Here is a 14807-nt window from a genome sequence, read left to right as displayed (position 1 = left end):
TGATAATAACATGGTGATGCAGCTGCTTTAGTTTAGTGCCTATCACAAGATGCTTATGAGATTTAGGCAGGTCAGGGAAGACATCCCGGAGAACATGACACCAGATCTGAATTTTGAAGGTTGAGACCACACAAGGCAGGGCCTGAATAAGACCTGAATGAGCAGGGCAGGAGTCGGAACCCACAGGTGTTCAGTATAGTTGGATGAATGGTGGAAATAATGTCAGAGCAGTAGACAAGAACCAGAGGCCAGATCGCTTATGCAGGGCTCTGTGTTATGAGGAATATGTTTTTATTTTGTTTTAAGACACAATACCCACTGAAGAGATAGCATCTGATTTTGTTTGCACTTTAGGAAAACATACTGTTGGTAGCAATGAGGGTGATGGGGGTGAGGGTAGGAGACATGGAAAATAGAGAAGCACTTAAGAGGCTGTTTCAGGCAAAAATGACAATAAAAAAATATGGGAATAAACCGGAGTCGACTGGAGAGGAACCAAGGGATTCTGGAATTAAAGGAGTTACGGGAAAGGGAAGGAATCAAGGATAACTCAGTTCTGGGCTGGGTGGCATGGCAGGTTGCAGGACATTAACCTCTGATGGGGAACACAGGAGCAGGTAGAGAGAGAGAGAGAGTGTGTGTGTGTGTATGTGTGCATGTGTGTGTGTAAAGGTGGTACTGAGTTTCGTTTTGGAAGAGTTGTGGGGTTCTTTGTTGGTACCTGTGGAATGTCTCAGGAACTGGCCAGGATGTGGTTGGATATAGCCACATAGAGGTCAAGAGGAGGGCTTGGATTTGCAAATGTGCAGTGGTCATTGTGCAAAGAGATGAAGTTTGGGAGTTGAGTAGAAAACTCAGGGAGCCTTTCTGGTATTGACAGCATTGAACTCTGGGAACAGTGATATTTAAGGATTGGGTTTTATAATAGGAAGATTCTAGGGAGGAAGCTAAGCCTAGAAGCCTGCAATCAGAGGGATCAAGAAACGAGAGAGATGAGAATTTTAAGAAGAGGAAATGGTCCATAGTTTAAAATGCTGCAAAGCACTCAAAGCCTAAAAATGCCCATTAGATTTGGTAACTAGGGAGTGATTGTCAAGAACAGCTTTAGGGAAGTAATATGGGAGGAAGTGAACTTTCAGGTGTGTAGAGGATTTGTTCATGTTGTTACTGTTTTGAGATAGAGTTAAACCTGTTTCTTTCTTGAGAGGAGGAGAGCTATACAAAGGGAGACATTTAGTGATAACTTAGGGAGAAGAAATGATTCTTCCATTCAAAGAATGCTTATTGCACACCTGCTAGGAGCTCAATCCTATTCCAGACTCAGGGAGTATAGCATGAACAAGACAAAGTTTACTTTGTGCGTGTGTGTGTGTGTGTGTGTGTGTGTATCAGGAACAGGCAATAAGCTTAAAACCAAATAGATACATAGGAAGTCCTTACTTTAAGCAAAACAGCATTTAAGGAAACTAATTTTTTTTCTCATCAACATTGTAATGAAATAATGTTGATTAGACGACCTGCCTTAAGTTGTTTCACTTAAAGTCGTTGTTCCACTGAAAGTTGTAGTTTTTTCCAAGAGTCTGGACATTAAGTAAGGTATTACTGTAATATAATATCAGGGAGTAATGAGTACCTGGAGGAAAATGAAATTAGAATAAGAGGGTAACAGAGTGGTGGTGGGTGGGAGGTGGGGGTGCTGTTTTCTGTAGGCTGGCTAGGGAAGGCATTGCTGCTAAGGTGATACTTGAGGAGAGTCCTGAATGAAATGAGGAAAGAGTAACTGGGAGGTAATCAAGAGACTGAGGTGACTGAGAAGGGGGAGAGAGGGTGGATCTCAAATACAGATGGAAAGGTTACTTGTCCCCAGGAGATGAGGCACTGTTGCAGAGTTTTTGAACTGGAGAGAGAGGAGTAATTTAAAAAAAGAAAACTTTCAAAATGTTCTGATTGAAACTTGGCAACCATTTTTCTTAATAGGAGCATCCTTAGATGGTGACTGTAAGAAGGAATGGGAGCTTTTATATTGTTTGTTTTTACATCATTAAAACATCTTCTTCGTCATTTACGTCTTCTTCCTGTGACACTGGAGGGATGACCATAAGGACAGGTAGCACAAATGGCTGCCTATAGCTAGTCTTCACCATGTGGCAGACGCCATAGATTGCCATCCCTTTTAATTCTCCTGAGGCCCTCTGAGGCACACGATGTCAGCATTTTACAGGGGAGAAGACATTCACATGTCTCGTCGTCATTACAGCCCAGATCCAAACTGCTTTCTGGTACGTCAACCCCTTGCTATTAAAGTACCTCCTGTAGACTGCTCACACCTGGCAATAGAGATAGGTACATGTGTCCAGTTTGTGGGTGTGGAGGGTAGTAAGGTGGGGAAATGGGAAGTTGGGGAATTTCTTACCCATTTGACTGCCTCCGAGGTCAGGAGTCTTGATAAGAGGTATTTGGGCAGGGGTTTAAGGAAGGTGGCATTCCTCAAGACATCTCTGCTTTCTTGATTATCTCACTCTTCCCAGATGAGTTACTCTCTGTGTCCTTATTCGTATTCCTAAAATCCACATGGTATACCCTATTTATGCCTGCTGTTGTTAGAGTGGTTCATAGGAAACAATCTCAAGGTTGAGGATGGGCATGAGTAGATTATAAAAATACGTGTTCACTGTGGAAAATTTGAGGTGGGTCTGATTTTTAGAGTTGCTTCCCACATACTCTGTCTCGAAGTGCCTGATAGAGTGGTGGGGAATAGGGGCCTGTTAACAGCAAAATTCTCCATCGTTACTGTGTTCAGTTGAGTCTACTCTCATCTTCTGTGAATATGAAGGACCTTGGTAGGGGTCTGCTGGGTATGCACTTGTTTGTGTTTGCAAAAACACACACTCTTGTAATGCAATAGACCCTTGGACTGAGCAGGGATTGTTAGTATGGCAGAGTTCTCAAGGTATAGTGAATTTAAATCATTTCTGTGAATAAATGGTTGAATAGGGTGAACCTGATTTTTTTGTTATTTTTTTAAAAGTTACTGTTACACAACACTGAGGAACTTGGAAATGGCACAGGCACTGTTGCAGATTTTTTGGACTGGAGAGAGAGATAGTAATTAAAAAAAAAAAAAGAAAAGAAAACTTTCAAAATGTTCTTATTGAAACCTGGCACCCATTTTTCTTAATAGGAGCATGCTTAGATGGGTGAGTATAAGAGGAATGGGAGCTTTTATATTGTTTGTTTTTACATCATTAGCAGCTTACCTTCTTGTGAAGATAATTAAATGCCGTGCTCCTACGGAAGCACTCATACATAATGCAGCAAGGAGAGCGGGAGTCCCACTAGCTTCCCACCAGTTTCCCCAGTTCAGAAGTTATACACTTGATATTTTCCGCTGTTGACAAGTTTTCTGGTTTGCCCACACGGAGTTATCTGTAGAATTATCTGTATTATGTTTCCAATTAAGTATTGAGACCCTGAAATTACATTTTGATTTGTTCTTTATTGAGCCAGAAGGATCTAGTCAGAACTTCTGAGTGATGGCAGCAGAGACTGTAAAGCCATTTCCAGCATTGTGCAGAAGTACAAGCTTTAGGGTGTATCTATTTATCTATTCCTAGTACATAAAATTTAGCCTTACAAAAAGATGACATTGTTTTATGTATTTTTTTAATGTGTGCCTTTAAAAAGATTTAAAAAGTAGAGATAATTTAAGGGTGTTTATAAATTATGGGGTGCTGTCTGGAGAAGGACAAGTCAATAAATGCTTATTGAACACCTATTGATGTTGATGACGTTTGTTATCTTGTGGGGTGGCAGCATGCTGGTGTGTTTTGTGATCTGTTGGGGTGCCAGAAATGATTTGACAGTAACATGAGATTTGCCAGAGTCTGCTTTCAGTGAACTAGACAGTTACTCTACAGTAACATCGCCATCATTCAGATTTCACATGCACATTCTCTCTGCCTCAGAGGCTAGCCAAGTCTGATGTGATATTTTCACATTTCACCCACCTCATCTCTGACCTTCCCCTAGGGGTCAGGTTCATTTCCTACCCGCTTATGGCCTTGGGAGATATTCCTTAAAGTGGAACTGGCCTATAAAAGGATTGAAAACGTTCATAGATCTAGTGGCACATTGCCTGAGTGCTCTTCAGAAAGCTTGAAACAGTTAAAAGTGCCATTAGCAATGATAAGTAGGACCTGTTTTCCCACATTCCTGGCAGTGTTAGGTGCCCTGCTTGTTTTTATTCCAGTGCTAGTTTGTGGTAGTGAATCAGAAATTGTGCTTTCTGATGTCCCTGCTGCGTCATAATTGTATCAGTTCTTTATACATTACAAAAGTAATTTTTTATTAACATTGGTAGAGTTTTCCTGTAGTGTTTCGTTTTGTTTGTTTTTTGAGACAGGGCCTCACTCTGTCACCTAGGCTGGAGTACAGTAGTGTGATCTCACTGCAGCTTGGACCTCCCAGACTCAGATGATCCTCCTACCTTAGCCTCCCAAGTAGCTGGGACCACAGGTGGAAGCCACCACACCTGGCTAATTTTTGTATTTTCTATAGAGACAAGTTTTTGCCATGTTGCCCAGGCTGGTCACAAACTCCTGGGTTCAAGTGATCCGCCTGCCTTGGCCTCCCAAAGTGCTGGGATTACAGGTGTGAGCCATTGTACCTGACCTTTCTGTAATTTTTAATGATTTCATTTTGTTGGGCAGAATTTTATTTGAGACATATTGTTAGAAATACCAAAATTGTTAGAAATAATCAGTGCCACAAAGAAAGATCTCTCAGCAAGGCAATCTTTACTTTCTGCAGAAAGGGTACTCAATCACAGATGAAACAATGGTGAGAGCACACCTGAACAAAGGAAAAGCAGATGTATTTATCCCTTATGCATTTGGATCATCCTCACTGCTGTGTCCTGCATCCATTGGCTGGAGCTAGACCTCACACTCTTAAACTAATACCCGATTTGCTAATAGCCTAAAACTTTCCTAAATAGGTAAGTGTGGGGAAGAACAAAGGAGAGGAAGTTGCTTATGAAAGGTTTAAGGAAGCAATAACATTTCCAAATAAGGAATGGGCATAGGCTATGAGCTGGAACGCGCCTGTGAGCATGTCCAACAGTTACTTAGGATAGGGCCTGACAAAGAGTTATTAGCCCAAAGCAAGGAGGCTTGAAGAAAGTTAGTCTTTAAAAGAAACTACTACTTCTAACACTTATGATTCATTCTTTAACAAGAAGGGGAACTTTGAAGAGGAAACGCTTTACTTTCTACACGTATGTCTTATTGATAATACCCTTTTTTATTAGCTGGAATTTTCCCCCAAACTTCTTTATTTTTGACTTTGTGGCAGTTTGTGATGGTTAAGAATGTCAGTTTTCTGGGGTCTGATAATTTAAAGAATAGAGATAAAGGAGATAAACTTGTACTAACATAATTTACCTAGAACTGACTCCGCTGTAATGAAGCTTAGGAGTTAATTTTTTTCTAAATTTTAACTGCCTTGGTTCAGAGCACTTACCATTTATCTGGAATTCATGGATTCTTCAGGTAAATAACTGTCCTATCAAACACTAACCCTTGCATTGATTCTTAGAAGCACCATTTACTAACTGGACTTGCCTTTCCCTGATTTAGCCAGTTAGTCTCTACCCTCCTCCCCTTCACCTTAGCACCCGACCATGCCTACTTTCCAACTACTTACCTCCTTGGCTGCTGCACTCTTTGCAAACAGCAGTACCTTGGTAGACATGTCTCTCTAGGACAGATTCCATGGCATTTTGTGGTTCTTTTAATAGAAAATGCCTCTAACTCTTAGAGGGAGAAAAATCTAAATTGACAGACATTAAAATGATAAACTGTAATTGCGGTCCCAAGGATGATTGGAATCATGTCTTTCATTTTTCTGTTTGCGTCCAACATGCCATGAACTTACTTAGAATTGGAACTATCTCACTTTAATCTTTTTTAAATTGCAAATTGACAAATTATGGTTGTATATATTTATGGGGTACACAGTGATGTCATCATTTATGAATACAATGTGGAATAATTAAGTCAAGCTAATTAACATATCTGCCACCTCAAATACTTATCTCACTTTAATCTTAAAGCTCTAATCTTAAAAGCTCTGTTAAGACTTAATGCCTACACATCACATTCATTTGGATATGAGAAATAATTAGGAAACTTATGGGTAATTTGGTTTTCTGAGTGAGTGGTGTTCTGTAGCTGTGTGGGATGACCAGGAAATCAAAGTCAACAAAAAATAGGAAGCAGTGTTTATATCCCGGCTAGAACCAGAAGCCTGAGATTCTATAATCCTTGTATTGTTTGTATATGAGGAAGGTAAGAGCTTCAGATCTGAGGCAGTAGTACTAGTTAGTGATGCAGGCAGCCCCAAATTCTGGGTTTCCTAGACTAGGGTTTGTTCTTTTCCCTGAAATGCCCCGACACACTTTTGTACCTCTAAAGACAATTACTGGGCTTTTATGGTGTTCACAAGTCATTTATGAGAAGTTCATTGTCGTCAAGGACATTATGGTTGCAGTGGGGATGGGGGCTTAAGTCCTGGATAGAGTAAAATCAGTCCTTTAAAAAAAATCGTATGAAATATTGCAATGGAATTATTGCAATGGAATTGTTTTTTCAAGTAATAAATGCACATGGTTTAAATCGTCAAATAATATACCAAATCCTGTCTCACTCCTTAGAGAGAACTGCATTGAACTCTTAGCTCTTTTTTATTGTCTGTATTTCTCTTTCTTGATTTTTCCATTGTAGACATCATTGATTGTTTTCTTCCAAAAGGGATGAGGGCTTACCTTACTTCCTTCCCATCTCCTAATACCTCTCAATAAAGGCGTGTTATTGTTTTTGTTCCTTTATTGGTTACCACTAACTTTCATACATGCCAACATCTTTTATAACTGATTTAATCTACAAAGACAATATCTTTTTGACTTCATTTTATTGGGTGCAATAAATTAGGGTCTAACAGATTTAGATCTAATTAGGTGTACACTTACGGCTCTGGAGGTTGTTGGACATAAATGTTCTGCAGAAGTAATCCCCTGTTTGTTTTCCTTGTGTGTTACAGTAATCTGGAGATGCTGAAAATGTTTTATTTTGGGTTTTGTCATAATCTTTGCCTTTTTAAAAATGTTTTACAGAAATAAATATCTTCCTTCAATAGATGAAAATGAAAATACAGAAGAAAGAGAAGCAGGTAAGTGATCACTTTTCTTTTAAGTGAATGCATCTGGGTATCTTGGTGCTTTTTCAACAAGGGGAGACACTGGCAGTGTTGGCTCATCCCTTAATCTCTGGTACTTTCCCTGTTGCCTGTATTATAGTAACTGAGAGCTCTGTTCTGAATGACTTAATAATATGGATTTTTCTTGTTGCTCAGTTCATCTTCACGTAGGAGTAAATGTAATGAAAACTGTATATCAGAATATTATTCAAATTAGCCAAGTAGAAGAGAAACATTTCCTCCCTTTGAACAGCTTTCTGAGTCTTTTCTGAAAGATGTGACCGATTCTTTATATTTTATATATTTATCCTTCTGGATTTTTGGTTAAACTAAAAGCATTCTTACTTACAGAATCCTTATTTATAATGATCTGTGGATGGGTTCCCCCTAGAGAGAATAGTGAAATATTTGGAAGAATGGTAGCACCAACTCTTTGGCATTTGGTATTTTGAAGGGCGTGTGGGATGGAGAGTGATTTATCTTGCCAGGATCTCTTTCCTTGGTTGGTACTGCTATGCCATGAGTGTAACATATTCAAAGGAACTCTGAGACCTCACTCAGGGAGGTCAGATGGGAGACCTGTCTGTGTCTCTTGGAAATGGGCTATTTCTGTTGGGCTGGTTTTTCTTTTACAGAATTGATTGACAGCCTGGGAACTGGGGTATCTAAATCCCTGCTTTTCACTGGGACTCTGTAACAAAGAGGTTGGGTGAGACTAGCCACTCCTACCTTTCCAGTTTGCTTCTAGGGAACTCTAGTCTAATAATAGGGTGACTTAGGGTTATGGGTTAGGGTTATGGTTACAAGGACTACCCCCTGGTCTGTCCTCAATGGCTAGGTTGGTTTGGGGAATTAATTAATTCATCTGCTGCCAGATAACAAGAAGAGCAGTGACTAAATACTGCCTACACACTGGGTTTATATCTGTCCTAGCTCAAAGAGTTGTCAGCTGATAGGCAAACGCTACATGGAATGCAGTTCGATGTACCAGGAACTTATCCTGATATACTCAGGTGTGCAAAACTGTGTGTATAAAGGCTTAAATTGCTGTTTCACGTATGATAGCAAAAATGGAAAAGAACGTACACATCCGTCAAAAAGGGGACTGTTCAAATCATAGCACACCCACCTAGTGGAATATTATGCTGCTGTTAAAAAGAAGACATTACTGGCTGGATGCAGTGGCTCACACCTGTAATCCCAGCACTTTTGGAGGCCGAGGCAGGCAGATCACCTGAGGTCAGGAGTTTGAGACCAGCCTGGCCAACATGGCGAAACCCTGTCTCTCCTAAAAATACAAAAAAAATTAGCCGGGCATGGTGGCGAGCACCTGTAATCACAGCTACTCAGGAGGCTGAGGCAGGAGAATCACTTGAACCTGGGAGGTGGAGGTTGCAGTGAGCCGAGATTGCACCATTGGACTCCAGCCTGGACAAGAGCAAGACTACGTCTCAAAGAATACATTACTGAAGAGAACCCCAAATCCTCAGAACTATTGTCATTTGTGGTATGTGAGCAGGTTTATATTTCTTAAAGCAATCTGCACATTTGTTTATTTTTAAGCATCCTTTAAGATAAGCTTTTCTTTTTTTTTATGGACCCAAAACATTTTATTTTATTTTTTTATTTATTTTTTATTTTTATTTTTATTTTTTTTATTTTTTATTTTTTATTGATCATTCTTGGGTGTTTCTCGCAGAGGGGGATTTGGCAGGGTCACAGGACAATAGTGGAGGGAAGGTCAGCAGATAAACAAGTGAACAAAGTTCTCTGGTTTTCCTAGGCAGAGGACCCTGCGGCCTTCCGCAGTGTTTGTGTCCCTGGGTACTTGAGATTAGGGAGTGGTGATGACTCTTAACGAGCATGCTGCCTTCAAGCATCTGTTTAACAAAGCACATCTTGCACCGCCCTTAATCCATTCAACCCTGAGTGGATACAGCACATGTTTCAGAGAGCACAGGGTTGGGGGTAAGGTCACAGATCAACAGGATCCCAAGGCAGAAGAATTTTTCTTAGTACAGAACAAAATGAAAAGTCTCCCATGTCTACCTCTTTCTACACAGACACGGCAACCATCCGATTTCTCAATCTTTTCCCCACCTTTCCCCCCTTTCTATTCCACAAAACCGCCATTGTCATCATGGCCTGCTCTCAATGAGCTGTTGGGTACACCTCCCAGACAGGGTGGTGGCCGGGCAGAGGGGCTCCTCACTTCCCAGTAGGGGCGGCCGGGCAGAGGCGCCCCTCACCTCCCGGACGGGGCGGCTGGCCGGGCGGGGGGCTGACCCCCCCCACCTCCCTCCTGGATGGGGCGGCTGGCCGGGCGGGAGGCTGACCCCCTCACCTCCCTCCCGGACGGGGCGGCTGGCTGGGCAGAGGGGCTCCTCACTTCCCAGTAGGGGCGGCCGGGCAGAGGCGCCCCTCACTTCCCCGACGGGTCGGCTGGCCGGGCGGGGGGCTGACCCCCCACCTCCCTCCCGGACGGGGTGGCTGGCCGGGCAGAGGAGCTCCTCACTTCCCAGTAGGGGCGGCCGGGCAGAGGCGCCCCTCACTTCCCCGACGGGTTGGCTGGCTGGGCGGGTGGCTGACCCCCCCACCTCCCTCCCGGACGGGGCGGCCGGCCAGGCGGGGGACTGACCCCCCCACCTCCCTCCCGGATGGGGCGGCTGGCCGGGCGGGGGGGCTGACCCCCCCACCTCCCTCCCAGACGGGGCGGCTGGCTGGGCGGGGAGCTGACCCCCCCACCTCCCTCCCGGACGGGGCGGCTGGCTGGGCAGAGGGGCTCCTCACTTCCCAGTAGGGGCGGCCGGGCAGAGGCGCCCCTCACCTCCCGGACGGGGCGGCTGGCCAGGCGGGGGGCTGACCCCCCCACCTCCCTCCCGGACGGGGCGGCTGGCCGGGCAGGGGGCTGATCCCCCCACCTCCCTCCCGGACGGGGCGGCTGGCGGGGCAGAGGGGCTCCTCACTTCCCAGTAGGGGCGGCCGGGCAGAGGCGCCCCTCACGTCCCGGACGGGGCGGCTAGCCAGGCGGGGGGCTAACTCCCCCACCTCCCTTCCGGACGGGGCGGCTGGCCGGGCGGGGAGCTAACCTCCCCACCTCCCTCCCGGAGGGAGCGGCTGGCCGGGCAGAGGGGCTCCTCACTTCCCAGTAGGGGCGGCCGGGCAGAGGCGCCCCTCACCTCCCGGACGGGGTGGCTGGCCGGGCGGGGGGCTGATCCCCCCACCTCCCTCCCGGACGGGGCGGCTGGCCGGGCGGGGGGCTGGCCCCCCCACCTCCCTCCTGGACGAGGTGGCTGCCGGGTGGAGACGCTCCTCACTTCCCAGACGGGGCGGTTGCCAGGCAGAGGGTCTCCTCACTTCTCAGACGGGGCGGCCGGGCAGAGACGCTCCTCACATCCCAGACGGGGTGGCAGGGCAGAGGTGCTCCCCACATCTCAGACGATGGGCGGCCAGGCAGAGACGCTCCTCACTTCCAGGATGTGATGGCGGCCGCGAACAGGCGCTCCTCACTTCCTAGATGGGATGGCGGTCGGGCAGAGATGCTCCTCACTTTCCAGACTGGGCAGCCAGGCAGAGGGGCTCCTCACATCCCAGACGATGGGCGGCCAGGCAGAGACGCTCCTCACTTCCCAGACGGGGTGGCGGCTGGGCAGAGGCTGCAATCTCGGCACTTTGGGAGGCCAAGGCAGGCGGCTGGGAGGTGGTTGTAGGGGGCCGAGATCACGCCACTGCACTCCAGCCTGGGCGCCATTGAGCACTGAGTTAACGAGACTCTGTCTGCAATCCTGGCACCTCAGGAGGCCGAGGCTGGCAGATCACTCGCGGTTAGGAGCTGGAGACCAGCCCGGCCGACACAGCGAAACCCCGTCTCCACCAAAAAAATACGAAAACCAGTCAGGTGTGGCGGCGCGCGCCTGCAATCGCAGGCACTCGGCAGGCTGAGGCAGGAGAATCAGGCAGGGAGGTTGCAGTGAGCTGAGATGGCAGCAGTACCGTCCAGCTTCGGCTTGGCATCAGAGGGAGACCGTGGAAAGAGAGGGAGAGGGAGACCGTGGGGAGAGGGAGAGGGAGAGCAACATTTTATTTTTTTAATTTTATTATTATTATACTTTAAGTTTTAGGGTACATGTGCACAATGTGCAGGTTTGTTACATATGTATACATGTGCCATGTTGGTGTGCTGCACCCATTAACTCGTCATTTAGCATTAGGTATATCTCCTAATGCTATCCCTCCCCGCTCCCCCAACCCCACAACAGTCTCCGGAGTGTGATGTTCCCCTTCCTTTGTCCATGTGTTCTCATTGTTCAGTTCCCACCTATGAGTGAGAACATGCAGTGTTTGGTTTTTTGTCCTTGCGATAGTTTGATGAGAATGATGGTTTCCAGCTTCATCCATGTCCCTACAAAGGACAGGAACTCATGATTTTTTATGGCTGCATAGTATTCCATGGTGTATATGTGCCACATTTTCTTAATCCAGTCTATCGTTGTTGGACATTTGGGTTGATTCCAAATCTTTGCTATTGTGAATAGTGCCACAGTAACATACATGTGCATGTGTCTTTATAGCAGCATGATTTATAATCCTTTGGGTATATACCCAGTAATGGGATGGCTGGGTCAAATGGTATTTCTAGTTCTAGATCCCTGAGGAATCGCCACACTGACTTCCACAATGGTTGAACTAGTTTACAGTTCCACCAACAGTGTAAAAGTGTTCCTGTTTCTCCACATCCTCTCCAGCACCTGTTATTTCCTGACTTTTTAATGATCGCCATTCTAACTGGTGTGAGATGGTATGTCATTGTGGTTTTGATTTGCATTTCTCTGATGGCCAGTGATGATGAGCATTTTTTCATGTGTTTTTTGGCTGCATAAATGTCTTCTTTTGAGAAGTATCTGTTCATATCCTTCGCCTACTTTTTGATGGGGTTGTTTTTTTCTTGTAAATTTGTTTGAGTTCATTGTAGATTCTGGATATTAGCCTTTTGTCAGATGAGTAGGTTGCGAAAATTTTCTCCCATTTTGTAGGTTGCCTGTTCACTGTGATGGTAGTTTCTTTTGCTGTGCAGAAGCTCTTTAAGATCCCATTTGTCAATTTTGGCTTTTGTTGCCATTGCTTTTGGTGTTTTAGACATGAAGTCCTTGCCCATGCCTATGTCCTGCATGGTATTGCCTAGGTTTTCTTCTAGTGTTTTTATGGTTTTAGGTCTAACATTTAAGTCTTTAATCCATCTTGAATTAATTTTTGTATAAGGTGTAAGGAGATAAGCATTTATTTAAATCAAAACATTCTTTAGTGATTCCACCAAAATGAATTCTGGTTCCTTGTGAGATTTTACTGGTTCATGTTAAGACCTTTGGTATGTTAGCCAGCTGTTATGTAGCTTCAGTTGGATGGGTTTTTGTTTTGGACCTCATGGTAATTTTGATGAACAGAACAGGATTTTTCATTTAAAAGTTAATATTAGATAGGATAGAGAAGCAGGTTACAGAAGTGAGCAACTTTCGGAAAGACTTGATCCTGCTCCTCTTATAAATACTGATGGTAGGCCATACTGATAACTGAATTGCAAGAAGTTGCAAAGAATGAAAATAGAAAATGATGTTCAAGTTAAAGCAATATATAGGCTCCAGGATGGAGAATTCAGTGCCTAATAGAGAAGAGGCTCATGTTCTGGAGTGAATTTCAGCTTTGATTTCCATAGAACAGGATTGAAACTCTGACCTTACGATTTAGTTGTCTAATTTTGGGTAAGTTCAGCCTTGTCAAATGAACCTTTATGGAAATTTTTCCTTTGTGCTTCTTAACTAGTTGGGCATTCCACCACAGCACTGTTGATGCCATCCATGATGTCATGAGGGTAGTGGCCATCAACATTGCAGACACAGACTGGGCAGTAGTCAGTCCCCAGGAGCTCTTTAATAGTTCCAGAGACTTCTCTGGCTAAAGATTGGTGCTGCATCTGTCGAGCAGTGTTGACAATCTCATCAAAAGTGATATTTCCACTGTGTTTAATGTTTTTCTGTTTCTTTCTGTCTATTGGTGGTTCCTTGAGGGCTTTGATGATTAGGGCAGAGGCAGAAGGTACCACCTCAATCTGGGCCTGTCTGTTCTGAATGGTCAGTTTCACTGTAATCCTTAGACCCTTCCAGTCACTAGTTGCCTTGGCAATGTCATCATCAACCTTTTTGGGAGACAGACCCAGGGGTCTTATCCTGGGAGCCAGTGCAGACATGGCATCGACTTCACCCCCGATGCACCTCAGGTATACGACTCTAATCTCATTGGGGTCAAACTTCAGCAGCATGGTGGAGGCAGCTTGTGTCAGATGAATCCGATTCAGGACGACTGAAAAAAGTTGCACCTTGGCCTCCTTTGAGCTGGAAGACAAAAGCCAGCCTTGTTTTTCTGTCATTTAAATGGAAGTAATCATAACATGCCTCACATCATAACATTAGGATTAAGTGGGGTAATTTGTCGAGTACTTGGTATTTAGTTTGTCAGTGGCAAGGAAATCTTTCAGTTTAACAATAAAAGTAACCATCAAACTTTGTCTTTTACCATGATTCTGAGGTGTTAGAAGCAGCAGCAAATAAAACATCCACCTTTTAAAAACCCTCATTCCTATAAATTCACTTTCCTCTTCCCTGGAGAAAAATGGCATGTAAATACACTCTGATCTTGATATTCCTCATTTCTTTGTTCAAAATCTTACCAAGGTAAATTGAGATGGTAGATTTTTACAAATTAAATCAAAACTCAGTAATAAATAATCGTGCTTCTTATTAACCAGAAAGGGCATAATAGGAGTAATGTGCCCAGAATAAAGGGTTTAGAGATTGACTTTGTTTTGCCTAAAGAATCGTTGTGAGAAAAACAGACTTTAATAAAACGTTTAAAAGTCAATCACTCAGGAGAGCTATAGACTTTTATCTACATTAAAAAGAACTAAACTGCTTCTAAGAAATACGTTATTTTAATTCTTAAGATGACTAAGCATTATTAGGCAGAAAAAAATTATAAAAATAAAATGTGAACTCTAATCATTGAAAACCTATGTGGCACTATTGATGTATAATATGGTTGTAAATACTTCTTTGCAAGAGGGCACATCCTAATGTTAGCAACAATGAAACTATGATATAGGAATATTGATTTTTATTCATCTCGGCTCCTGCTTGGCACTGGGAAAAACATAAAAAATGATAAATATTACGTAACGTATAATATGGTCTGCAGTCAGGTGTCATCTTAAGGGGTAAGAGGGCTTTGGGACCACATATCCAGTGTATAAGACAGTTAATAAGCAGTGAATGCAATAGAAATACATAATATTATAAGTAGGATGACGGCTTGGAGCTGACTTGAGTAACTATGGGAGAATCTTGCTTCCTGACCCCATGCCAAGAGTTGGGTAAGCAGAGCCCTTCATTCTTAGGTCCTCTAGAAAACATAAAGATGGGAAGAGTTTTCTTCAGATATATTGTGAGAATCTCAAAGACTTTCAGATTATTAGACCTTATTTTCTTCCCTGGAGTGAATATGGG

The 14807-nt window shown here is 44.0% G+C and overlaps 2 protein-coding genes across 7 annotated transcripts in view; one reads left to right on the top strand and one right to left on the bottom strand.

Moving 5' to 3' along the window:
- CHD6 (chromodomain helicase DNA binding protein 6) overlaps nt 1–14807 on the top strand; it is a 216602-nt gene that overhangs the window by 57778 nt on the left and 144017 nt on the right. For 5 of the 6 annotated variants that reach the window (XR_010132270.1, XM_055372994.2, XM_055372995.2 and 2 more), the window contains exon 2: nt 7172–7227. The exons of the other annotated variant lie outside the window; for it this stretch is intronic. Coding sequence is in view for 4 of the 5 variants with exons in the window: in XM_055372994.2 (XP_055228969.2) it covers nt 7195–7227 (33 nt within the window). In the remaining variant the exon portion in view is untranslated. The remainder of the gene's footprint in view (nt 1–7171; nt 7228–14807) is intronic. 6 annotated transcript variants of the gene reach the window in all.
- On the bottom strand, nt 11739–14264 carry LOC129529125 (large ribosomal subunit protein uL11-like). The gene has a single exon (XM_055372998.1). It carries the CDS (start codon nt 13673–13675, stop codon nt 13064–13066), a length of 612 nt encoding a protein of 203 aa, XP_055228973.1. The 5' UTR covers nt 13676–14264; the 3' UTR covers nt 11739–13063.

Source organism: Gorilla gorilla, chromosome 21, assembly GCF_029281585.2.
Source record: "Gorilla gorilla gorilla isolate KB3781 chromosome 21, NHGRI_mGorGor1-v2.1_pri, whole genome shotgun sequence".
NCBI classification, from domain to species: Eukaryota; Metazoa; Chordata; class Mammalia; order Primates; family Hominidae; genus Gorilla; species Gorilla gorilla.
The sequence above is the reverse complement of the archived record's forward strand: the minus strand, read 5'-3'. Positions and strand labels throughout refer to the sequence as shown.

Excerpts from the sequence above, each read along its gene's own strand:
- LOC129529125 (XM_055372998.1), bottom strand. The coding sequence starts at position 13,675 with ATGACAGAAAAACAAGGCTGGCTTTTGTCTTCCAGCTCAAAGGAGGCC.